This window comes from Dicentrarchus labrax, unplaced genomic scaffold, assembly GCF_905237075.1.
Source record: "Dicentrarchus labrax unplaced genomic scaffold, dlabrax2021, whole genome shotgun sequence".
Taxonomy (NCBI): Eukaryota; Metazoa; Chordata; class Actinopteri; family Moronidae; genus Dicentrarchus; species Dicentrarchus labrax.
In genome coordinates this window covers 31,646,036-31,671,197 of record NW_026136720.1, presented here as the reverse complement: position 1 = coordinate 31,671,197, position 25,162 = coordinate 31,646,036, and the positions used below count along the sequence as shown (strand labels likewise).

At 37.7% G+C, this 25,162-nt stretch overlaps 3 protein-coding genes across 4 annotated transcripts in view; all 3 read left to right on the top strand.

The window, feature by feature from the left end:
- The first annotated feature begins 859 nt into the window (after nt 1-859).
- On the top strand, nt 860-11,342 carry LOC127353445 (cytochrome P450 2J6-like). Of its 2 annotated transcripts, XM_051382697.1 has the most exons (12): nt 860-1,110; nt 1,900-2,062; nt 3,196-3,348; nt 3,633-3,793; nt 4,124-4,192; nt 4,785-4,889; nt 5,591-5,729; nt 7,066-7,151; nt 7,579-7,680; nt 7,825-7,966; nt 8,081-8,279; nt 9,935-11,342. In XM_051382697.1, exons 1-11 carry the CDS (start codon nt 949-951, stop codon nt 8,266-8,268), a joined length of 1,470 nt encoding a protein of 489 aa, XP_051238657.1. In that variant the 5' UTR covers nt 860-948; the 3' UTR covers nt 8,269-8,279; nt 9,935-11,342. The 2 variants fall into 2 exon arrangements, with proteins under 2 accessions (XP_051238657.1, XP_051238655.1); XM_051382695.1 differs by lacking the exon at nt 9,935-11,342 and having other exon boundaries at nt 862-1,110; nt 8,081-9,683.
- Nucleotides 11,343-12,126: 784 nt separating this feature from the next.
- Nucleotides 12,127-18,601, top strand: LOC127353443 (cytochrome P450 2D15-like). The gene is made up of 11 exons (XM_051382693.1): nt 12,127-12,318; nt 13,092-13,254; nt 13,898-14,062; nt 14,588-14,748; nt 15,080-15,148; nt 16,317-16,421; nt 16,574-16,712; nt 17,097-17,182; nt 17,349-17,450; nt 17,800-17,941; nt 18,040-18,601. Exons 1-11 carry the CDS (start codon nt 12,157-12,159, stop codon nt 18,219-18,221), a joined length of 1,476 nt encoding a protein of 491 aa, XP_051238653.1. The 5' UTR covers nt 12,127-12,156; the 3' UTR covers nt 18,222-18,601.
- Nucleotides 18,602-19,495: 894 nt separating this feature from the next.
- hsf4 (heat shock transcription factor 4) overlaps nt 19,496-25,162 on the top strand; it is a 23,279-nt gene continuing 17,612 nt past the window's right edge. The window contains exons 1-4 of the mRNA XM_051382705.1: nt 19,496-20,051; nt 23,377-23,485; nt 23,587-23,714; nt 24,741-24,865. Coding sequence (XP_051238665.1) covers nt 19,926-20,051; nt 23,377-23,485; nt 23,587-23,714; nt 24,741-24,865 — 488 coding nt within the window. The 5' untranslated portion in view covers nt 19,496-19,925. The remainder of the gene's footprint in view (nt 20,052-23,376; nt 23,486-23,586; nt 23,715-24,740; nt 24,866-25,162) is intronic.

Below are 25,162 nucleotides of genomic sequence, written 5' to 3'. Positions count from 1 at the left end.
TAAATATACTGCCCTGTATTGAAAATGCTACTTATGTCAAATTTAAAAGTTACTTCAAAGCAAAAAAAAGGCACCTTTTAATGAATTATTTATCATTCAATTATTATCATTATTATTATTACCTATTATTCTTATAAGCAGGGTTTTAATGTTGTATTTGGTGGAGCTCATTTTTAACTATTTTGTATCGGACTGCAACCAATGAAAATTAATCATGCTGATTCTTTTTTGATTAACCAATTGTTTGTTTGGTTTGTAAAAATTCTAAAATAGTGACAAATGCTATCACAATTACCCAGAGCCCAAAGTAACACTTTGTTAGTCTTGTCCAACCAATAGTGTAAACCTCAATATTATTAAAAATACATTAAAGTTATTAAAAGGTGAAACAAACCCTCATATTTAAGAAGCTGGAACTGGAATTTTTGGTAGCTCTGCATTAATTATCAAAATGGTTTCCAATTAATTTTCTGTCTGTCAATTTATTGTGTAATCACTTCAGCTGTACATTATACAGTTGGGTAGTTTGATATATCAGAAAACATAATATTTTATCTACTTCTCACATATTTTGTATGCAAAAAAAAAAAAAGTAAAGTCAGTTTTGTACAATACTTTGGTACATATACTTAGTTACATTACAACTCATTAGCTTTATTCCAATCCACCGGTAAGCAATGACATTAGCTATATTATTATTATATAGCTTTGTTAAATAATATTTAATTGAACCAATTTAGCAACAGGTAAACTAATGTTTATAGTAAATAGTTGAAAAGCCTGTTAGAACCTGTGCCTCTCAGGGTGTGTGACCATGTTTGACGTTCTTATTCACCTTTAACACGGGGAAGCAAAGTAAACAACTGGAAGAGGCTGGGCAGAGCTGAGCTGCACTTTAAAAACAAGTCACACAATCCGCCCCTTCAGTTGACTCCAATCGATTCCACCATGTTTGCTTCAGCCATCCTGCTATGCCTCTGTGTTCTCTTCATCCTCCTTCAACTCACAACCCGGAGGCCCAAGAACTTTCCACCGGGACCCCCTCTCGTGCCAGTACTGGGGAACCTTTTGGAAATGACCGTAGGAAGCCCCTTGGAGGACTTTGAGAGGGTAAGAAATAATGCTTCAACGAATGTTGTTGGTGATGAATCGTATGCCATTAATGTAATTACTATTATTATTACTTAAAATGTGTCTAAAAATGGTTAAGTGGCCAATGTACTGCTTTTCTAAACAGTACGAGTTTCAAGAGTTATTTCACAGAAAGAGACGCTGTACGAAAGTAGAACCGCACAGATACTCTTGCAGAGTTGTACCTAGAAAGCTATTTTGGATAAAGAGAAGTAAATGCACTTGTGCAAATTAATATCAAATGCATTAATACAATTTTAAAGTAAAATGCAAAAAAGGCCAATAGATACATCTTAGGAATAGCAATGACATTCTGTTCACTTTTGTTTTGAAACTTATTTAATGACCAACACACAAATGTAACGTTTTCCTGACTGTTAAATTAACCGTCCCTGAGGTATGGATGCCAATATTATTTTAGATCTGGGAGCAAGCTCTAGAAATGATCATAGATATGGTTTTCTTAGAATAAATAAACAAGTTCAGAACATAAAATGAGGCCTGTAATTGTTGAATTCGAGCATTCACTAGACATTTGGATGTGGACAAAAAAGTTAATTTTGCACTCTGCTGATGAGTCTGATATCGTCTGTTTTTGCCATGCTGCAAGCCAAATGTCCCAGAGACATTAAAGACTGAACTAAACTAAGTGGGCAAAATATGTTCTTGTGATTTCAGTGAATTGCCCTTTTAAAGAGTAATATCCATCTATAATTGTGTGATATAAATGTATTTCAAACACTGACATGTTTTCTCATTCTCTCCCAGCTGAGGAAGACCTATGGAAATGTCTACAGTTTGTTCTTCGGTTCCAGACCGGCTGTGATTGTCAATGGGATTAAGGCCGTTAGGGAGGCTCTTGTGACCAATGCCAAAGATTTTGCTGGACGACCCCAAGGCCTGTTAGTGGCTGACCTCTCCGAAAATGAAGGTAACACAGACACAATATGTCACACGGCAGACATTGTTTTATCAAACTTTGCTAAATAAAAAAGAAAAGTAATTAGACATTCAGAGTGCATATGTCAGGAGTGTGTCTCGTTCTATATGTACTGTATGTATAATAATACAACAAAGGGAAGTGTTGAAGTACAATTGCGTTTAATGAGTTTAATTAGACTACATGTATGTTTGTACAATAAACTCTTTAAAGGAGGTAGGGCTCTAACTGATAAACCATAACATGTAACCATGCAGTTAATCCATCATCATCTGCAAGAAATGTATTTATCATTAACAGCTGCCCAATCCATGTTCAGCTAGTATACATATTGTTCTATGAATTTCTTTTAGGCTATCTTGGGCTTATTGGTTTTCCAAAGAAAACCAATTAAAAGGGATGTGATGTCTCAGAAGTAATGCCACCTGTCTAACTATTATTATATTGTTTTCTAGGGCTGGTAGGACCACAAATGTGATATAAATTGTATACACCAATCAGCCATAACATTCTGAGCACTGACAGCTGAAGTAAATAAAACTGATTATCTGGTTATCGTGGCACCTGTCAGTAGGTGGGATATATTAGGCAGCAAGTGAACATTTTCATACATTCGGTGAATGTATGTGAATGGTTCGGTGCCAAAAATTAAAAGCAGGGGACTAGGTTTGGAGACAAGATTATCACTTTGATGAGAGAGGAACTCTGCAAGGGCCTTAATCTGACTGATGATTTCAGGACTGTTGAAAAGTTTTTTTTCTTCCAGTGATGCAGCAATGACCTGGAGAATTTCTAGTATTCGCTTCTAGCATGACGTGAAATAGTAGTTGCTTCTTATTTGCCTATAGCTTGCCTGAGATGAAAAACTTTGGCCAGAATCTTGTAATTCCTGGAAAGCATAGTTTCCCACTGAGGCTGAATCGGAAGTGTAACTAACTATGAACAATGTCAATGAGAAAAGCTCACTGAATATAATCGTTTTGTCTTGAATCTATTCCCCAATACAGCAATGTCTCAGGTTTGTCAGTATTGTGAGAGTAAATGCTCTGGAATAGAACAGCAATGATCACATCAGACTGATATTTTGAGACAATTTTACATTTGTGTCATTAAACCTGTTGCAGGAGTGATTCTGGCAGATTATGGCCCCAGATGGAAGGACCATCGTCGCTTTGCCCTCACAAACTTGAGGAACTTTGGTATGGGGAAGAGTGCCATGGAGGAGAAGATTCATCAAGAGATAAAATTCATCATCGATACAATGGATGAAAACATTGGTATGTCATCATGTCGTCCATGCAATCCTCATACGGAAGGCAGGGTTAACTGTAATTAATGACACTGACATCTGAGAACCATCCATTAATGTCAGTGTATTTTAAAGTAAGAGTTACTTTTAAAGAGGCCTCCACCGTGTTCCATTGACTTTTATTTTCTTGCCACTCTGCTCACTGCATGAGCGTGTGCTGCCATATAACAGTTTCATTGTGCTATGGAAATATTCCTTTGTATTCTTGTACAATGTTGTGTGATACTTAAGTCTACACTTTGTCTTTTACAGGCAAAACCATGAGTCCTGAATCTATGATTTATTTGGCAACCTCAAACATCGTCTGCCGGGTTCTGTTTAATGCACGCTACAATCAAAATGACGATTTCATCAATGTGATTATTAAAGGCTATAGCGAGAATGCAAAGATACTCAATGGACTCAGCTCTACGGTGAGTCAAAGCATGTTTTTAAGATCCCAAGTTACTACTAACTAGTAACCCTTTTTAACTAGTAACCCTAGGGTTCGGATGAGAAAGTTTGGCCACATCGTTCTCCAGAACCTCTATGGGGCTGCCTAAAGTACTGCCTTCTCAAACCATCCATAGTTATGCAATACTTCTGCAGTAGCTGTTGGTGTCTTGCTGTTTTGTTACTTAGCTGTTATTTATTCTAGTAAAATATCTAATAAAATAATCTGTTTAGAGCAGTTAATGCCAGGAAGCATGTGTGTTTGAATTTAAATTAAGTAATTATTACTAACTTGTTGCTGTTTTTTACAGCTGTGTGAAGCTTTTCCCATACTTCGTAAACTGCCACTTCCCGTCTCCAAGCTCTTCAAGAATGTTAAGGTTTGTTAATTTCTTGTTTTTTAATTAATATTAATATTAAAATTAATATATTGAGGATTAAATATGCAAGAGACAAAGAGATATGAACATCAATGGTACAATGGATTGTTTTTCCTCTAACGTCAAACAAACATTTAGTGACAACCAACATATATTCACAAAGAAAGAAACAAATAATGAATTAGCTTTATGCTACATGATGCACACTCTTACACACACAAAAACAATCATAGAGAGACCAATGTTGCCAACTTTGTGACCTTCTCCCTAGATTTTGCGACATTCCAGACCTTAAAGTCTTTATTTTTAAAAGTGTTGCCAAACTACAGTAAACTTTTTTGCCTTTGAGGCTAACATTAGCAAGCATACTACTGTTGACAGACCTCATGTTTCAACAGCAAATTGTTCCGCTACGTCACTCTCCATTTTCTTTATATCCCCATGGGATCACGTGAGGTGGTGCATTACTCCCTCTGGTACAATAATCTCAAATTGTGTGAATTTGCTCCTTATGTGTGAGATACAACCTGATTGCAAAATCAGTTAGGATTTTAAAACTCCTGTAATCTGAGTCTGCCTTTATGTTTTTCAGAATGCTGAGAATTTTGTGCATGTCTTGTTGGCTGAGCATAAGAAGACCAGAGTCCCTGGACAACCGCGAGATTTCATTGACTCCTATCTGGATGAAATGGAAAAGGTGTGTGTGTATTGTGGCTTAAAAGAGTCAGCTCACTAACAAAATGTGTGTGTGTGATAGTAAGCTGACTCTTTTTTACATCCCTTAATGCGTATGTGTGTGTATCAGTTCAAGTTTAAGTTTAATTGTCACATATAATAATACAGGTTCAGGTAGTGAAATTAAAAACTACAGTTAGCTCATGCAATTTGTTCAGTAAAAACAAAATAGTAATAAACAATAGAAAATGTAATAAATAATAATGGTTACTATCGAAGTGATGTGAGAAAATTAAAGTAAAAAGTATTTTTAATAGTAATGGGCCTTTCAGTGCTACCTTCTTCCCAACTGCAGCAGGGAGAAAAGGCCATTATACAGGTGGTTGGATCCTTGATGACTCTCCTAGCCTTATTCTAATTTCTGCTATAAATGTCTTTTTGGCTGCATAGAGCACCACCTATTGTACATTCAGCAAGCCACTCTTTGTAGGGCCTTGTGGTCCTGTTTCTATACCAGTGATAGTTCCCTTCAGGATTCTCTTGATTGAAGTTTTTAAGGTTAGCCTGACTGTAGAGTCTGGCAACAATGAGCACAGCATCAGGGTCAGTGGTCTGTGAGGAGTTCAAGTTTGCAAAGACAACAGGGCAGCATCTGTGCTTGCCTCAGGTGGTATATATTTGATTGTTCTTTATCCACCATAAAGCACCTCTTCTTTTTTTCAGGACACAGAAAAAGATTCTACATTTTCAGAAGACCAAATGTGTACATTCGTTCTAGACCTTCACTTTGCTGGGACTGACACGACCTCCAACACCATGCTTACTCTTTTCCTCTACCTTACAAGCAAACCACAGATGCAAGGTATGCCAGCACAGTACATGTAAATATGAGTTATCGCTTTTCTGTCACTAGCTCCATAGTTCATCTATTTTAAATCTTTATCTTCACATCCATCAATTTTTCGTGCCCAGGAATTCCTTCTGTTAAATTCATAATCAGAGGAGCCCAACACCCACTAAGAATACAGACTTTTTGCTGAGAATATAGACAAAGCTGTCACTCCAGTTATACAAAGACAGTATAAGTCAACTCAGGCACACTGTGTTATGGAAGTAAATGCACATTTTAGCCCAAATATTGTCCCCTCTGCCTAATTACAATAATGCACTTGCTAGACCAGAACTGGTCCTTGTCTAGAATAAAACCTGCATTGCTCCTCATTAGTCTTTGACAATTAGCTACTGCCTCCTTTCCAGCAATGTGCCATAGGCTTTCCAACATAGGCCTCTTTCACAGAAGACATTTTGTCACTGTACTAAAAAACACAGGTGTAAAAACTGCTGGTAAATAAAGAAGAAATTGAAGTACAGAAATGCTAATTATTCACAATTCACAATGTCTTTTGTAGTTCCTTTTTTGATCGCATTTCTCTTAATTTAAGGGAACCATATCAAAAACATTTATTAATGCTATGGGTTGTGGAAAGAAAATGAATATTGACCATGAATATCAATCATTATTGGGATTTTTTTGACTCTCAAATATCAATCAGTAGCAGCCTCAGAAATCCTGTACTGGACCACATCACTTGAAGAGAGCACACTAACCAGCCAAGATTCAAGAGTTCCATTTGGGTATTTGGACAATTTAGGGAACTGACCTTAATTACTTGATAACGCCGCTCTGTTAGTTGTGTCTGTAAGACTTGCAACCATCTAGCATGCCAGGACACTACATGCAATGCAACTAATATTTTTGCATGTCTTATTTCTGGTTTAATACATTGGTCATTCAAGCCATCTATCATTTCGCCATTTACCTCTCTCTATTCATAGAGTACAGGCCAAGATGAAGAGAGCACTACACTGTAAGTAAGAGTACAGTTACGATAAAGAAATCGTTGGCTACATGCAACCTTCTTTTTTTTTACCTATGCCAAAGTACAAAATTGCTTATCTTAACCACAACCCACAATGAGTTAGTCACCAGTGAGGGTTTACATGTAGAATGTGGATTTTATGTCAGCTTCTCTTCTGCAGCAGCTGCTGATTTGACTTATTTCTGTTGCTCTGTTCTCACACAGTTTATCATAGCATTTCTGTCTAACTTTTGTTTTTTTCTTTGTAACAGAAGCAATGTGATGTGAGCAGTATCCTTTTCCTCTCTCCCCCCCTCCCCTCTCTGCACTATTTCTCAGAGCGCTGTCAAGAGGAGATAGACAGGGTGTTAGAAGGGAAGGATCAGGCCAGTTTTGAAGACAGACATCAGATGCATTACATGCAGGTAAGGTATAATACAGGTTTCTCATAATAATTTCACTTTCATTCACATGCATCTGTAAGTACCATATTTCTTAGAGCGTAACAGACGTTTGTTAAAGGTAGGCAACCATACACCAAAGTGTAAAAGTCAAACAGTAAATCTAGTGAAAGAATCAATTTACAATCTGCTTGGGCTACAAGCCCTCTAATATACACAGAGCAGATTATAGAGCAAAAACAAATGCTCTAAAATTTGGAGATCAATTGTAATCACTGCTTTTAAAAAACATTTATCATGGTCTCTTTTTGCCTGGTTGTCAGCATATTGCCGGCAGCTTCCCATATTGCAGGTTTTTTGTGGCTGAGCTTCTGAGAGTCTGCATTATTTTTCTTCTGCCCTAAATCAGATTAAGTTTCCCAACATGTTGTTTAAATCTCTTCTCATCCAGGCTATGATCCATGAAGTTCAGAGGGTAGCCAACATCGTTCCACTCAACGTCTTCCACGCTACGGTTGTAGACACAGAGCTGATGGGATATTCCATTCCCAAAGTAAGAAATGTGTACTTGCTCATTCCTATTAAGTAATGGCACAAACATGGCCTTTACTTGGGTGGCATAAGTAAATCTTAACCTCTTACGAATGTTTCCTGCCTTCCCCTCTGCCCTTTCTTTTTTGCCCCATTTTCTCCTCAGGGTACGCTGGTCATCCCTAATATGAAGTCTGTACTGAGTGAGGAGGGACAATGGAAATACCCTCATGAATTCAACCCTGAAAACTTCCTCAATGAGCAGGGAGAGTTTGTTAAACCAGAGGCCTTCATGCCTTTCTCCACAGGTATGAGAGCAAAAAAAAGCAGTATGGGCCTCAATAAATCACACCTGCGTGCACAGATAGGATGGGTGCAACAAAAGTGCTGTAGATGACTTTGAGGTCTTTTTCATGTCTCAGGTATTCGTATGTGTCTCGGAGAGGGTCTGGCCCGTATGGAGCTCTTCCTCATCCCGGTGATGCTGCTGAGGAAGTTTAAGTTGATCTGGCCTGAGGATGCAGGAGAGCCAGACTACACTCAAATCTTTGGGGGTACAATGAGTCCCCAACCTTATCGCATAAAGGTCCAACCTAGGTCAACGCAGTAAGGTGCTAAAAAGTGGGTAATATATATATATTTATGGAAGCCTAGATATAATGTTAATGTTAATACATCTACATAGCCCTCTTGACAGGTGACTCTGTTTTAAACCTGACTAAAACTCAACCGTGAACTGCTGTAAAATGGCTTGAATAGGCAGCTTCATCTGAATGTCATGGCCTGCTCAGTGGTCCAGCCACCATCACTGTTAAACTAGTTAGCAACCCCACTGGTATGAGAAACGTTTCATCAGCAATGTCTTACCATAGAAAAAAAAAAGTTTAAAAAAGTGATGGACCTGACTAAGTTCAAGAGTAAGCTGTAATGAAGTGAAAGTTATTTTACTGTTAGCAAACAATAGAATGACTATTAATAGATTTTATTATTAGTAATGCTGTCATTTATGTTTTGGTTGACTTTTCAGAAATAATACAGCCATCATCGTTAACACTCAAATTCTCAAGCAAAGTGGCTGGTTTAACAGCTAATAACTATTTTATTAATTTAAATTATTATTATATTTAACAGCAGAATGTTCATACGTATGTATTTTTAAATTTCAGACATGCCTCTAAATTTAATAGTTGGGAGAACTTTACAGATACATAGTAGAGTGTCATCAGCATAGCAATGTAAATTGAGCCAGTATTTGCAAATAATGTGACCATGGGTCGTGTATAGATATAAATGAGCCCTGGGCAAAGGACAGATCCCTGGGGTACACCAAACTTTATTTCAGAGATTGTATTATTGTAACTAAGTTTTGTTTGATAAGTATGAACAAAACCACCATCTCCTGGATACCAATATGCCTCTCCAAGCAGCTAAGAAGTGTTGTCAAGTCAAGAAACAGCAACAATCCTGTTAAGTTGGAATCAACAATCAGGTCTGGTCAGTCAGGTCAGGTGATATGACAAAATCCGCGTAGGGATGAAGACAGGATGGATGGATGCATCAACAAAAAATTGGACTTGTAATAAATCATATAACAGATTGATTTTCCAACAAAATTTTGTGCTGCTGATAGGGGCATCAGATCAGAAATCACTGTGTGTTGCTCTAGAGGACATGGACAAACAGTATATGTTGTTGTTTAACCCAATTATTTTCCAAATACACACACAAATATTCTAATTGTAGATTTCTACTCTAAATGAACTGGATAGGGGAGCGGTTGTTTCCATTACATGGTTTTATATATGTACTTCCTGCTTAGTTGTGTTTCATTCATTAATTTCATGACATGTATAATCTGTAATTGATTTATATAGAATTGATATGATGAAGGCCATTCTGGGAAATTTACTTTAGTCTTTTATTCTAGTGTGTAACATTCCTTGTATAATAAATGAGGGGTACTATAATATAATTTTAGATATATCAATTCATGAGTTAAAAAAATAAACTGCAATATACATCTTATCAGTCTTCCCATTATTTTTTTTATTTTTTTATTTTTTTAATAGAATGTACATTGAACACCAAATGACAAACAGCATTGCATTATGGACTGACTGTGACAGATTTCAGCTGTAGCTTGACAGAGTTAGCAATGTTCTTAAAAATGACCATAGAGCAGAATCAACACCTCTCTGTCACGGTGTCAATGAAAACCATACAAACTGTTTTGCATGAATTAAGGGAGAAGAAAATTGTACTATATTTTTTTGCAGACCCAGATGCCGACACACATGGAGGGTAAAGTTGAGTACGAATTTTTAATGAACAATTATGGATATGGAAGGGCTGATGAACGAGAAGAATGGCTGAAGCAAAGCTGATGCAGCGTGAAGGAAGGGGATGGAGAAGACACTGGCACTGGAAGGCTGAGGCAAAAAGGGACAAAAAACAAGTTAGCTGAGGCACGACAAAGAAACAGTAGAAATATCTTCGAAGCTCATTTGGCTGAGAGTCACACTAACACTGAGGTGATGAGACAATTTGGCAAACAATGGGAGGGGAGAGCAGGTTCTCGAGCTGAGAGTTTATGAGTTGATTGTAGAAAGGTGGAGATGAGTCAGGTGATTGGGGGTGTTATCCAAGGGAGACTTGGCAGAGGGAATCGTTTGATCACTGGCACACAGGCTTAGTAATCTGACGAGACAGGCAGTAGGTAATCATGGACACATGAAATACAGGAGTATATTGAACTGGGAGGCAAACCAATCTAAAAGCTATGGCTTAACGTAGAGACAAAACCAGGAGTAGAACTATGATCCGGCAGAGACTGGCGCAGAGTTTTGAATGGCAGGTGTGCAAAGACAGCAGAACCAGGAGCCAGAGTGAGGAAGGAGATTATGCTTCTTTTTTGTTTTCTTCTCTTTGTTCTAGCTCTTTAGTTATTTTAACTGCATACTTTTCTAATCCAGGATAAGCTTGTTTTTGCTCTTTCAGAGAGTGAAGGATCTGTGAATGTAGCTTTGTAGTTACAAAAGTGTTACTAGATAACCTTGTGTGAAGCTTAAAACAGCTTTAACCCATAAACTAATATGGCCATAGCAGTGACCTACATCACCCCCCTGCAGACTGACACGGCTTCCTTCAGTGTTAACTGTGTTTTTTGGGTGTCACTGTCCGTGGTGCTGACGACGAGGTGTCATATCTATTAAAGAACATTCTTGAGTTGTAACTATTAACCTTGTGTTGATTCCCCTCACAGTGTGGTTATTTTTCCAACATAATTGGATTCTTCAGACCTTTTAAATGTTAACACAGTTTGGCTACCGCACAGTTTTTAATCTGGGGGAGAAAAAGACAAGATAACAGATAATTAATGGCTCCCTCAAGTGGACAGCATTAGGTATTCGATTTAACATTCAAGTTGATTTTTAACATATAAAAACATTTTATCTACATATCTATATCTATATATCTATACAAATAGATGGGTGTAAAATAAATGGATTGTACATTTTATGTATAGGATTATCTTTATATATAAGACTGAGGAAAAGGCATCCATATTTCTCTGATTGAAGCGCAGATCCTCTTTTTGACCACTCAAAGGTAGTTCTTACTGCAAAGTGTCTGACTGCTGTTTAAGGCTAATTAAAATCATTAAAAGACATTTTTATGCCTCCACGTTGGTGATACATTTTTACAAAGACAATAATGACACTAAATATAATTCTTAATTGTAAAAAAACTGTAAACGAGTTGTAGGTGGTGATGGCCAAAATATTATGTTAATATTATTAGACTAGAGGTCAACTTGAAACAGAATCTCTTTAGGTTCAATAAGTTGGCAGACTCGAGGTTGGTTGCTGGGTGGCCATGTTGTGTGTAGTTGAGTCTCTTTTTGGATGTTTGTGTGTTGTGTCTCACTTGCATCAGCAGAGCAGGACTGAACCAGAGATTCCTTTCAAAATGTATAATTGAGGGAATGAATATGTTTTGTGATATGAAATGATGACTTAAAGATCTATCAAAGTAATTGGATCCACACCTTCACATTTCAGATATTTGTGACCCATGGGAAGTGATTCACAACTGAACATCTTTAATGGAGGAGTGCAGTTTGAAGGATTATGCTTATTAAATCTGTCCATGTCATTGCGAGGTGTTCCCAAGCATTATATTTTTTTTTATAATTTATATATTATTATTATTATTATTATTATTATTATTATTATTATTATTATTATATTAGCATATGCATTATGTGATCCCTCCACTGCGTGTTGGGTACACAGCGTGTAAAGTTGTTCCATCAGACAGGACTGAGGATTGAGGCATTTACAGGGATAAACAACTGCAGATATTGAGGTCACATCAGTGGTTAACAAGGAAAAGACCTTATGCAATAACTCTGCAGGCCACATGACTGTACAAAGGTTGTGTGGGTTTGTAAAGCTAATATAATGAGAGCTAGATTCATCCGAATCACAGCTTCATCATGTTTGCATCTGTGGCTCTACTCTTCGTGGCTGTTCTGCTCTTCCTGCTCCTGTTTCACTCCCCCAGGGCCAAGAATTTCCCTCCAGGCCCCCGACCCATCCCCATCTTCGGAAACTTGTTGCAGCTCAATCTGGAGAGCCCCATTGCAGATCTGAAGAGGGTAAAGTTGAATAATGTTTCCAAGAGAACTTACTTGCTTGCCATATTCATACTAAATTGGGGTCAGAATACATATGAATGTAATCTATTTTTTACACTTTTTTTTACTGGAAAGTCATAAAAGTTACTCAAAACAATTAATTTAATAGCCTTTGTATGATGCTGTCCAGAGGAATATAAGTGCTTTAAAATAATGTAGCTCAATCTGTTAGGTAAGAAATAACTATCAAAGGGAATATGTCAGTATGCACTTAAAAATAAGGTCACTTATTCTACTGCAACTAATACTGCTACTAATAACCAGTGTTGGGAAAGTTACTTTCAAAATGTAATTTATTACATATTAATTCACACTGGCGGAAGCAAACTCACCAAAACTGTCTTGGTTAGTCTTACTACTGTTCCAACACCGACTTTGGTTTTGTCAAAATAAACTCTTAATTCACAGAGTTAGATGTGAGCTCAGTGAACTCGCTGAGTAAGAGCTGAACAGCGGCTCTCACTTGTTCTTCCAAGGAAAACAATTAAATTACCCCAAAACCAAACAATGATTAACTCAACCAATTATATTCGTCCAGTCGGCTAACCCTTTTGGCTATGCATTACAATGAAATAATATTACCAAAATCCTGTTATATATAGTAGTAGTAGTTACAGCTAAAAGTTACAAAAGTACAGCATTTCCCCTGACACTGATAATAACTAGTTACTAATTGACTCATTGCACTGAATATAGGTCAATTACATAATAATCTTCTGTGTCTCTGTCCCCAGTTGACCAAATGCTATGGTAATGTCTACAGCCTTTTCATTGGTCCCAGGCCTACGGTTGTCATCAACGGCCTGCAGGCCTTGAAAGAAGCCCTGGTCAACAAAGCTGCTGACTTCTCTGGCAGACCACAGGACCTAATGGTTAATCACGCTGTACAGGTGAAAGGTACTGACCAACCATTTGAGTGTGCAGAGGGAATTCTGTACATATATACTCTATATGTATGTGTGTGTGCATTAGTTAACTTATAGTTAATACATTAATTGCAATTAATTGTAATTAGTTCCTTTCCTTTTCCAAAAGTATAATCAGTTCTACCAGTACACTGTCATTAATGCATATAATATGAAAACTGTTATTTTTACAGAGAAAAAAGTTGATAACTTATAACATAAATACTCTCAAACTGATTACATGTTGAGTTTAAAAGGTTATGGCACCATCTGGTGGTAGCAGGGGTGGTATTCAAAGTAGGAACAAAAGTAGCATAAAATGGAAATAGTCACATAACAGTACCTCCAAATTATACTATAAAAGTACAGTAGTTGAGTAAATGTACTGAGTTACCTTTCACCACTGGGTGGTAGTATCAATATCACACTGTGATAAACACCATAGCAGACTGCTGACCATATTTTCACCAGGATTCATTTAATTTTTCTACACCTGTATGTTGACAACAGTGAGTCAAGGCAGCACAAACAGTTGTTAATAATAATGTTTAAACTTAATTTAGTGCGTTTAAAAATGTATTTCAAAGTGAATGCACTTTGCCCTCTAAATTTTATGTTGACCTTTTTGCATATAGCTCATGCTCCCGGAGTGATACTAGCAGATTATAACCCTGCCTGGAGAGAGCAACGGCGATTTGGTCTGATGACCCTGAGAAACTTTGGTCTGGGGAAACAGTCCATGGAGCAGAGCATTCTGGGAGAGATACATCACATCATGAAGATAATGGAGCAGGGTGTTGGTACGTTCACATTAGGTCATCAGGGTCTAGAAGGTGATCTTTTGAACTCTGTGCTGAAAAACAGAAACCCAGAAGCCAATATCTTTATCTTGTTTTCTCATTTTATCTTTTTTCAAATTTTAAAATCTATGTGATCTAGCCCAGTGGTTCCCAACCTTTTTTCCTTGAAGCCCCCCTTGCCTGTGTCCAAGTCAGGCCCCCCGAACCCCAACCTCAACCCCTACCCCTGCCCGCATACACGCACTAAATAGGTAATAAATAGCTTAATGAATTTAAATGTGGACCAAAAATATGTTTCAATTTGGATTTTACAGAATTTTGATTATCCAATTGGGTGTGTTATTGGGATTTTATAAATTGAATTTCTGTAAATAATAATTTTGGTAACCTCACAACCTCAGCAGACAAAGTTGTGCGCACCCTCTGCGATCTCTGGCGCCCGCCAGGTTGGGAACCACTGATTTAGACCATAAGTGATTCTATTTTGGTAACGTCTGAGAATAATTGTTCATCTTGGTTTACCAGGTAAGACCATAGATCCTCATCTGCTGTTCCACAATGCAGCCTCCAACATCATCTGCCAAGTTCTGTTTGCTAAGCAGTTCGAATATGACGACGAGTTCATGAAGTTTTTTGTTGGCCTTTTTCTCGAGACTTCCAAACTAATCAACGGACGCTGGGGTATGGTGAGTCACATTTTTGCCAAGAAAACCTCTCAGTGGCATTTCATCACTACTACAAATTTAGAGTAAATGTAATATGTAAACTTGTTCACTAAAAACAGTGTGAGATTGACGATGAATATTGAACCATTATGTTAAATGGAAACTGTCAGGATTAGCAATGTATGATAAGTGATCTCAGTACCAAACTTTTATAACTGTTATATAATTAAGTTTTTATTTATCAAACCAACCAATTTATCATCAGACTGCCACTGAAAAATGCACAAAAACAGGCAATGCTCAGAAACCTAAAGGGCTTCTTAAAACTTTTGTATTTGTCTCTCCCATACAGATTTATGACTCTATTCCACTGGTGCGCAACCTGCCACTCCCCTTCCAGAAAGCATTTAAGCTGTTCAAGGTATGTTTTTTAAACTGTTTATTTTATGGTTTTGTGATCTCATATGAGAGCCACTTCAACATTCAAGTACTACAAGAAAGCGCAATAGCCTGAAAATATTTCAAACAGCATACTTAACTGAAATAAAAATCATCATTTTATTGTCAAATCAAGGCCCGAAACCTTTCTCCTGCATACATTTGGCCCCTTTGACCTTTGCCATTTACTTTGCAGCAGACAAATAAAAATACAATCATTTCTTTATTTTAATTGTATATGAAGGGGTAGTTTAAATTGACATGAAACAAAAGAAAAAATAATGAAAGAAATAATAATCTTACAAATTATATTATATTTTTGACACCATGTCACGACCAGAGGGAAAGGAATGGAGGGAAATGGACTGCTGGCTCATGGGTTAATTTGATAGCTAGTGGCTCGGTGAGGTTGCTAACTTTAGCCAAGTAACGTTAAACCCAAAGTGCAGCTGAGGCTGATGGTAATGTCATTAGTTTTGCAGGTATTTGGTCATGAAGCAAAGTACAAATTGAACTCTTGACCTGAATATGGTACTAGATGAAAAGTTATGGGATCATACAAGTCAATAATAATAATTCATCCAGAGGTTAACACAAATATCTGTGCCAAATGTTGTGCCAATCCACCCAATAGTTGTCAATCTGAAACAAGAAAATCCTGCTTGTGGTATACATCAAAAGTTGTCTAGGAATTATGAATGTCTCCACTGAATTTTATCCCAGTCCATCTGGTAGATGCTTTAATTTTTCACACAAAAAAAAGTAGGAAGGATGTTGGGAAAAAAGGAAAAACTAAGAATTAGGGCAGTGAAAGTTCATGGAAATTGATTCTGTCTAATGACCAGGTCATTCTGACACAGGCTCTGCAGTGGGGGAGAGCAGGGTCAAAGGTCCTCAATTCACTGACATAGATAAGAAAACAACCGTTTCTGTCAGTTGCACACTGAGGGACTCACATGCACACAAACATGCACGCATGGCCAGCCTGGCTTTGTAAACAAACCACAGAAAGACTAGGATAGCAACACAGGATGCCATTACTCTAAATAGTAAATAGTTGCTTTAATAGCCTTTTAAATCTTATATATGTATAGTTTCTAAAAATGAATTAACCTTTTCATTATTGCATCAACACTTTTTTCCCTTCCCAGATGGCACATGAAAGACGTTTGGAGATGTTGGCTGAGAACAAAAAGACCAGAGTTCCTGGTAAACCGCGGCATTTCATAGACTGTTACCTGGATGAACTGGATACGGTGTGTGCCTCTTTTTGTTTATTGGAAGAATTCTTTTTAGAGTAGCTGGCATGATGAACGAGCATGTTATTGACTGGTAAGACACGCTTTGGTAGTGGTGACAGAATGAACAGCATGAACTCACTGTTTCGCTCTTTTGTCCGCCTGGACAGAGAGGAGACGATGGCTCGTCATTTTCTGAAGACCAGCTTTGTGCATTTATTTTGGATCTTCACTTTGCTGGGACTGACACGACCGCCAACACCCTGCTCACTGCCTTCCTCTACCTTATGAATTACCCACACATACAGGGTATGTGTGTCTATCATCTGTTAGTCTCCACTTTCCTTAGCCAATCTAGAGGCATGGCCATAGGGATGACAGTGCCAGTCTGTCTACCAGACTGAAATATCTCAACAACTACTGAATGATTTATATTACATTTTGCACAGACAGTCGTGGTTTCCAGACAATGTTTCCTAATGACTTTGATGATCCTTTACTTTTCCTCTAGCACCACAGTGAGGCTGACATTTGCAGTTTTGGGCAAAATATGCCCCTGCATGTCGTTTCTGCAGACACAGTTCAGGCTGCCATATATAACTGAGTACAATCTTGCATTGTTCTCTCTTGCTCTTAACTGTCTCACACTTTGTCTCCCGCTGTCCATGTGGTCTGTCTCACTGTATTCCTTAGAGCGTTGTCAGCAGGAAATAGACAAAGTTCTGGATGGGAAGGATCAAGCCAGTTTTGAAGACAGGCACCAGATGCCCTACGTGCAGGTATAAGGATAATGGGATCATATTTACATCAATATTTACACCTCTGTTTTGTATCTGATATTTTTGTATTTTAAAATGATGTGAATTGTAAAATCTCAGTTATCTAATATATCTGTGATGTTACAATACTACAGTGTGTGCTCTAACAGCTGCCTCTGTCATGCAGGCTGTTATTCATGAGATCCAGAGGATGGCTGACACTGTTCCTCTCAGTGTTTTCCACAGCACCACTAAAGACACAGAGCTAATGGGATACTCCATACCTAGAGTAAGTATAAAATATATTTTTTGTCATAATAAAAGAAGATAATAATAATAGAAAAGGGAAAAGGTTCCTGTCCCAGGAACGTCAGTCAGAGCAACTGATGCTAACATTAATTGTGTACACACACAGGTGCGTACATCTTTACAACCAATCACAGGGAATCAGGTAGAGGTCTGATTTTTTTGCAATGCGACCTCAGTGTGAACAGTCATATCAGATTTCATGTGACTTTTACATCACTCTAGATCAGGTCATATCCATATCAGAAGGAGTGCTAAGGCTAGCAGTGTGAACGTAGTTATCTGTTAATATTTTAATAGACATTCTCTCTTCTCTGTTTATTATTCTTCAGGGAACCGTTATCATCCCCAATCTGTCCTCAGTGCTGAGTGAGGAGGGACAGTGGAAATCTCCACATGAATTTTACCCTGAAAACTTCCTCAATGAGAATGGAGAGTTTGTGAAGCCAGAGGCATTCATGCCTTTCTCCACAGGTAACTGAAAATGATTATAACATTTAGAGATAAACTATAAGATTCATTGGAGGTATGACATTAGGTTATGAAAAATATGCGGGTATTTTAATCTGCAGGTCCTCGTATGTGTCTCGGAGAGGGTCTGGCTCGTATGGAGCTCTTCCTCATCACGGTGACACTGCTGAGAAGATTCAAATTCATCTGGCCTGAGGATGCAGGGAAGCCAGACTACACTCCTGTTTTTGGATCAACCCAGACCCCCAAACCATATTGCATGAAGGTCCAACTCAGAATTTGATATAGTGAGAATATTAAAAGAAAGTATTAAGAATCCAAGAGAATCCTCACTAACTCAGTTTTCCTCAACTGTACAAGCTTAATTGTATCATTCAGCTTGTTGTTTTGGTTTTACAGCCCAAAACCTAACTGTTTGGTTCAGTCTCACGTTTGCCATATCACCCTTAAAAGCTGAGAATATGTTAGTGTTGTGATAACAACTTGTTCCGCTGCCCCCAAGTGGCCAAAAAACAAACAGAGGACAGAAAACAAATTCTACAAACTATACTGTGACCTTGGCATTGAATGCAACAAAGCTGCTAATTGTACTGATTGTTCCCAATGTGAAATTTAAATTGGGAAATGATGGGAATGGCTATTAAATAAATATGTTACACAACACCAATTCTCGTGTAACTTTGTCATCTGCAAAAACTGGTTGATAGAGGTTCGCCACTATAGTAAAGGAAAGGATTTCCATTTTATGCCACACATTTCTCAGGTAAATATTGTACTTATTACTCCACTACATTACTGTATGACATAACATAGCTGTAGTTACTATAGTTACATTACATACAAACCTCTAATGACCTTATAAAATATGATGCCTTGTTATAGGTTAAACTGTTTTAATAATAATAATAGTAATGATGAGTACTTTTACTTTTGATAATTTAATTATAGTTCTTTGATTTGTGTACTTTTACTTTGTTTCTTTGAATTTTTATTTTAAACATGTAATTGAGTATTTTTGTGTGGTTTTAATACTGCGTCTGAATATGTCTCAAAGTTTTGGACAGACTGACAGCCATGGATGAACTTATCCTGTTATGTCCCCTCTCTAGTGGGACCCTACACTACCCCACATTAAAATAACATAAGCCTACATTGTGAGACTCTATAATGTCTCTGTGTGTGATTGGATCAGTGAGTTAAAAGGCTGAACTTGGTGTTATTGCACAAACAGTACAGTATGTCCACTTCATAACAACATGAAGACATTTATGATCATTCGGAGAAAAAAAAAAAAGGGGCTTTTCTACCTAGCATACAGGTACACACACTAAACCATGCACTATTCAGTTTAACCAGCAGCCTTTTGATGGTTGGACAGTGGTGTATTATTGAAGCTTTTGTGTTGATGCTGTATTGTTTTACTGGGCGTTCTCTTGATTGTCAACTGGAGGCCGGGGGTAGAGGGGGTGGGCTTAAATGGTGTGTGTGTATGTGTGTGTGTGTGTGTGTGTGTGTGTGTGTGTGTGCTGACGTGGACCTTCTGTGATGACATTCAGTTGGATGACTGGTGTGGCAGGGAGAACAGAGAGACAAGAGCAAAAGAGAAAAAGAAAGTGAAAGAGACACCCAGATAGAATTAAGGTGGATATATTAAACAGACACAAGAAAAGACAAATAGCAAAGAAAAACTCTATCAAAATTAGAAATAAGGTGAAATTAGGTCGACACGGACATATCGAGACAGTGTGACTGACTGAAATGGAATCAAAGAGACTGAGACAAACTTGGGATTACCAGTAACGGATCATCAGAAGTGGAGTTTCTCAAACATGGACTAGTCTGGGAATTTGCATATATACATACACACACACACACACACTCACACACAGACACACACCATCCAAACACACACACACACACACACACACACACACACACACATTTGGTTTCCTGTTGTGAGCCGTCTTGGCAGTGGACAGGTGTCAGTATGCAGGAGTCTCCAGGTGCTATGGGTGTAGATGGCAGCTATGCCAGCAATGTTCCAGCCTTCCTCACTAAACTGTGGACCCTGGTGGAGGATCCAGATACCAACCATCTCATCTGCTGGAGCGCTGTGAGTCCTCAGAACATACTGTTTGTGATACTGTAGTACCTGTGTGAGGAATGTTAGTTTAGTTTACAGAAAATAAAAAACAATGAGTATAACTACAATGTCTGCCCCAGTGCACACACTCTATACACTCTGATAGTGTTCATCGTCAACCTGCTCTTCTCTGTTTAAGAACAGTCCATTTTGTTAAAATGTTCAGCACTGTTACTGTATCACACGGGTCAAAAATGAGTTGTGACTAGGCACAGAAACATTTTGTACCTCACAACCTGAAAACCTTCTATGTGACTGAAGTCGAGCTAACTCCTACGAGGGGTTGCTCTCAACACTCTTCGCTCATTTAGCTTGAAACGTAGCTGCTTTGGACTGACAATGTACTATAGTCAACAAATACTTGTTGAGACTTTCTAACAAAACTGCTACTTCCAAAACCTGTTTAGCTTGCTAACAACTTGCTAGTTTAGCGTGCTAACTAGCTGCTTTGGCCTTCCAGTTTAGTCTAGCTAACGAATACTAGTTTAGCCTCGCTAACAAAACACCAGTTTAGCTTGCTATCGACTCTAGGCCCGCTAACAGTAAGTATAATGACTCCCGGAGAAAAAGAAAAGCACTACCAGCCGGTCTAATTCATATTTTATTATATAAATACAATACATACAATGTACTTCTGGTGTTTTAAATAAGGAACTAACTGACCTGTACTTTTATGGCTGGCTGTGTCACAGTCTGTGGTCTATAGTATAGAGGAGGGAAGTCCAGAACAGTGTAGTACTCAGATCCTTTACTTAAGTAAAAGTACCAATACAACAATCCTGCAGTCAAAATCCTTAACTAAAAGGGCAGATTAATTATGAGCTAAACATACTTTAGCTTACAAGTATCAAAAGTAAAAGTACTTGTTATGCAGACAAATGATATGTCATTATACATTACATCATCTGTTACTGGTTCATTAATGTGTACTGCTGTAGCTGGTGAAGGTGGAGCTATAGCAAGTTATTTATATATTAGTATATATTCTAATTGTTTTATATTTGAAAGTTTGACCTCTTCAGGCCATGAACAATAATTTAATTTTAGAGGGGAAATCACTCCCACTCAGGCCCCAACCAGACACTAATATTTAAAGTGGTCATATAAACTGGTTGTACACCTGTATCAAGGCTGAGTGATACATTCTATATTATACATATGGTACTTTAATAATGAGCCAACATAATGCACACATAAAACTCATGTTTGTCAGGTTGTGAGCATTTCAGTCAGTGATCTGTTTAACTGGTATATCTGTTGGCAAAGTAATGCTTTCTTTAGCATTAAAATACATTTAACTTTTTATTCAACTATCATTAGCACTTTACTTTGACCTTTGACCTGGGATAAGTGGGTACATTTTAAATTCTGTGAGCAAATAAAAATTCTTAATCATCGCTTAATCATTTCACATGGAGAAAAACACATCATATTATATTGTCTAGACATTATAAAACAGACCATATGTGGTTTATCTCTGTTTGTCCTTGGGAATGAGTTGTGCAGGATTGATGTGTGACAAAGACAAGGCTTCAGTGCTAAACAGGAAAGAGGACAGCTTCTCTGTTCTTAGGGAGACAAACACATGGACAGATGCTGTTCGGTCCCATGACACTGGAGTGCAGCATCAGCTGTTGCATTGTCAGACTATTAGTAGGCAAGTGAGCAAGTGATCATTACATATAAGGTAACAACAACGTCTTATGAGAATTGTCCAAACTTTTTACATTTCACAGTGCAAATGGGTTTTGCTAAATCCATATGTAAAGTATTTACAATAAGTATTTACAATACTTTACACAATGCTGCTTTTAAAGAGTATTATGCTCAGTAAGACTGTAATGATGGGAGAGAGAGCATGACTCATCAATCACAGTGAGAGAGAGAGAGAGAGTTTGTTTGATTGGCTGACTGAGCTGAATTTCCCTTCCGATGAATAGATCCTGCATTCTGGGGAAACTATATGGTAATCCGTACATCATTAAGGTAACATTATTTCACATAAAGTGTCCATCTAGTAACGGGTGGTGAGCCATGTTTATGACAGTGATCACTAACAAACTCAGGGTTTAGTCAATCGCAGCACTTTTAAAGGCATTAAAATAGGTATGTTGCCATTTTATTGTCAGCTCTCATACCACTAAAACTGTGTCACTGTATACATAGGGCTGATTAACAAACTCCTTTTTAGCATCCAAAAAGGGTAAAAATGACCACAAAATGACTTCAAATAACTTTTCTGCTTTGGGTTCAAAAGTCCAATATGTCCATTCATGTTTACATGCACATAAGTATCTCAGTTATGACTCTTATGCGGTTACTTTATATTTGGGATATGTTGTTTACAATTAATAACTGGTTAATATATGTTCTTGTTCATGTGAAATAACCCAATGAAGTGTTCAATTTGACCGATTTTGGACTGCAGAACACATGAGTTTCAGATTTTGGGCTAATTTCAGTCTTCTCTTGCCTTTTTGGAACATACTCCTGACTCCTTCATTTGTTTGGAGAGATCTGACATAGCTGCTACCCTTGTCTGTAAAAACTATGTACTGAATGTACTGGAAACTAATTTCAGCAACTTGTGATGTTTAGTTTATTTGCACAATAAAAATATTTTTACATTTGAACACTGTGGAGGAGAGGTTGGAAGCCAACAATGGCTTATGAAGATACCTCCACCATATAAATGTTAATAGTCATACTTAACAAAAGACAAGATTAAATACTGTGTAATTTATATTCTAAATTGGAAAACTAAGCAGTAATACAAAATTGGTAGAAATGTACAATTTACGTAGTTTATGTTTACAAGTTGAGATGCATTACAATGAGTTCCATGAAGTGTTGTAAGTCTTCGCTAATTAGAGAACTTTTCAGGTAATAATTTAGTAATGGTAATGTTTGTAGTGATGGAAGTAGATTATGACTCTGTTAAGGGAAGATGAAATGGATGCTGAAAGTCCTTTGAGTTTCTTGTAGGATGTTGTAGTGAATGTCTGAGGAAGACTTTTGTCTAAATTACGGGTTAAAACTTCAAAAGAACGTGGACTTTCTTTTTCATCTTCCTGGGCTGTAGTTAAAACGGGTAATTAATGCTGATTCCTTGGTTGTTTGACTAACTAATGAAAAATAAGCTGGTATGTTGATTATAAATGTAAAATCTATCATTAGAATGAAGTGAAGAGAAAATAATTTGATTTACAGGCTGTGGGGCTCTGTCTTCCCTCTCTCTTCACTGTATAAGATGTACTGAGACTCTATTAACTAACTCTATATTAAACTGTTTCAGACTGGGACCAGTTTCCATGTGTTTGACCAGGGACGCTTTGCCAAGGAAGTTCTGCCCAAGTACTTTAAACACAATAATATGGCGAGCTTTGTTCGACAGCTCAACATGTGTGAGTACACTCTTCTTTGGTCTTATCTTCTCTTCTCTCAGTTACAGTATGTATTTATACTTTGTGTGTGTGTGTGTTTGCTCTTATATGTGTGTGGTTAGATGGTTTCCGTAAGGTGGTGAACATTGAGCAGAGCGGTCTGGTGAAGCCTGAGAGAGACGATACAGAGTTCCAACATCTGTACTTCCTCCAGGGACATGAACACATGTTGGAACACATCAAGAGGAAGGTATGGACATATAGACACACAAAGATTCACACATATACGGTGTGTCACAAATAAAGTGGACAGAAATTGTCTTATAAAGACAGGCTTTATCTTTCTAGTCTTTAATTTGGATGACGTGCACATGTAAATGAAGCATATAATGGATGCCTCCATCTATACTACACTGGATTTATTTAGTGTTTACACATCAAAGTCATCTACCCTCCTATAGGATGAAGAGACTTCCATCAAAGTCATTAAAAGCTAAAATGCCCCATCTGGGTTTCAGTAGCGCAATAGTACAGTACATAAACATGGGTCACATGTAAATCAAAGCCCAAAATCTCTCTGTACTGACACCCTCTATCGTAAGACCCTCACAGCAACAAGGCTAAGAGGCTAGAGCGGCTGTGTGAGACTGTAGTTATAGATGAATCAGCCTGCTGATTTATGTGTTGCACCCTCCAGCACTGCTGACTGGTGGCAGAGTAGAATGGCACATGACCTATGTATGCTGACATTAGATGGATTTAAGCCTACTAATAGCTTCTGCCTACAACTTGGATTTGTCATAGCAGTGGTTTGAGTTAAATGCTAATGTCAGCATACTCACAATGACAATGCTAACATGCTGATGTTTAGCAGGTATAATGTTTACCATGTACTCCATCTCAGTTTAGCATGCAAACATTTGCTGATTTGCACCAAACACAGATTACCCCTTACACTGCTGGGTTTTGCAGGTTTTATGTTTTAAATAAATTTTACCAGATGATGGCACTGGATGAAAACTGTAGAGATCACAAGAGTTATTACAATTAATTAACATAAATGTGCCAACATTTCCTCAATTCATCAAATAGTTCACTTCACTTCACTTCAGTTTCACTCAAAACCACAAATGTCAACCTCACGGTGAGTACAAAGTGGACACTGCCATCCCAAACATTCCACTGATGTTTCTGTCCACAAACACAGCACAGGGAATGTGTGGTTGTGTGCTGTATCTGAACAAGTTACCAAATTAACTGTATTTTGTGTGTTCAGGTATCCATAGTGAAGAGTGAGGAGACTAAAGTCCGTCAGGAGGACCTCAGTAAACTTCTGTATGAAGTTCAGCTTCTTAGAACACAACAGGACAACATGGAGTGTCAGATGCAAGACATGAAACAGTGAGTCCATCCCCTTTACCTTCTGTCGATGTGTGACTGACACTAGCAGGGTAATGGTTTAATGCGCACCACATTTACAATGTAACATGTTCTCTTTTCATTATATACTTAACATCTCCCATGTAAATCAGGGTGAAATGCTGCTTTGTTGGAGAAGTGAAGTGTTTGCTGGTTCAAATTCTTTTCTTAACTGGAAAAACAGTTGAGCAAGGTTATCAGCCCACAACTGTTTCAGTGAAGTGACCCAGCAACCATCTGTACTCAGGAGTACAGTACCTATTGATAGTTCTCAAGTGT

What these genes read in the sequence shown, in the direction of transcription:
- LOC127353443 (XM_051382693.1), top strand. Translation starts at nt 12,157, where the DNA reads ATGTTTGCATCTGTGGCTCTACTCTTCGTGGCTGTTCTGCTCTTCCTG. An exon ending in CCATTGCAGATCTGAAGAGG is followed by an intron (nt 12,319 to 13,091) that starts GTAAAGTTGAAT and finishes CTCTGTCCCCAG; the next exon opens with TTGACCAAATGCTATGGTAA. An exon ending in GAATTACCCACACATACAGG is followed by an intron (nt 16,713 to 17,096) that starts GTATGTGTGTCT and finishes TGTATTCCTTAG; the next exon opens with AGCGTTGTCAGCAGGAAATA.
- LOC127353445 (XM_051382697.1), top strand. Translation starts at nt 949, where the DNA reads ATGTTTGCTTCAGCCATCCTGCTATGCCTCTGTGTTCTCTTCATCCTC. An exon ending in TCAATGGACTCAGCTCTACG is followed by an intron (nt 3,794 to 4,123) that starts GTGAGTCAAAGC and finishes TGTTTTTTACAG; the next exon opens with CTGTGTGAAGCTTTTCCCAT. An exon ending in AAGCAAACCACAGATGCAAG is followed by an intron (nt 5,730 to 7,065) that starts GTATGCCAGCAC and finishes ACTATTTCTCAG; the next exon opens with AGCGCTGTCAAGAGGAGATA.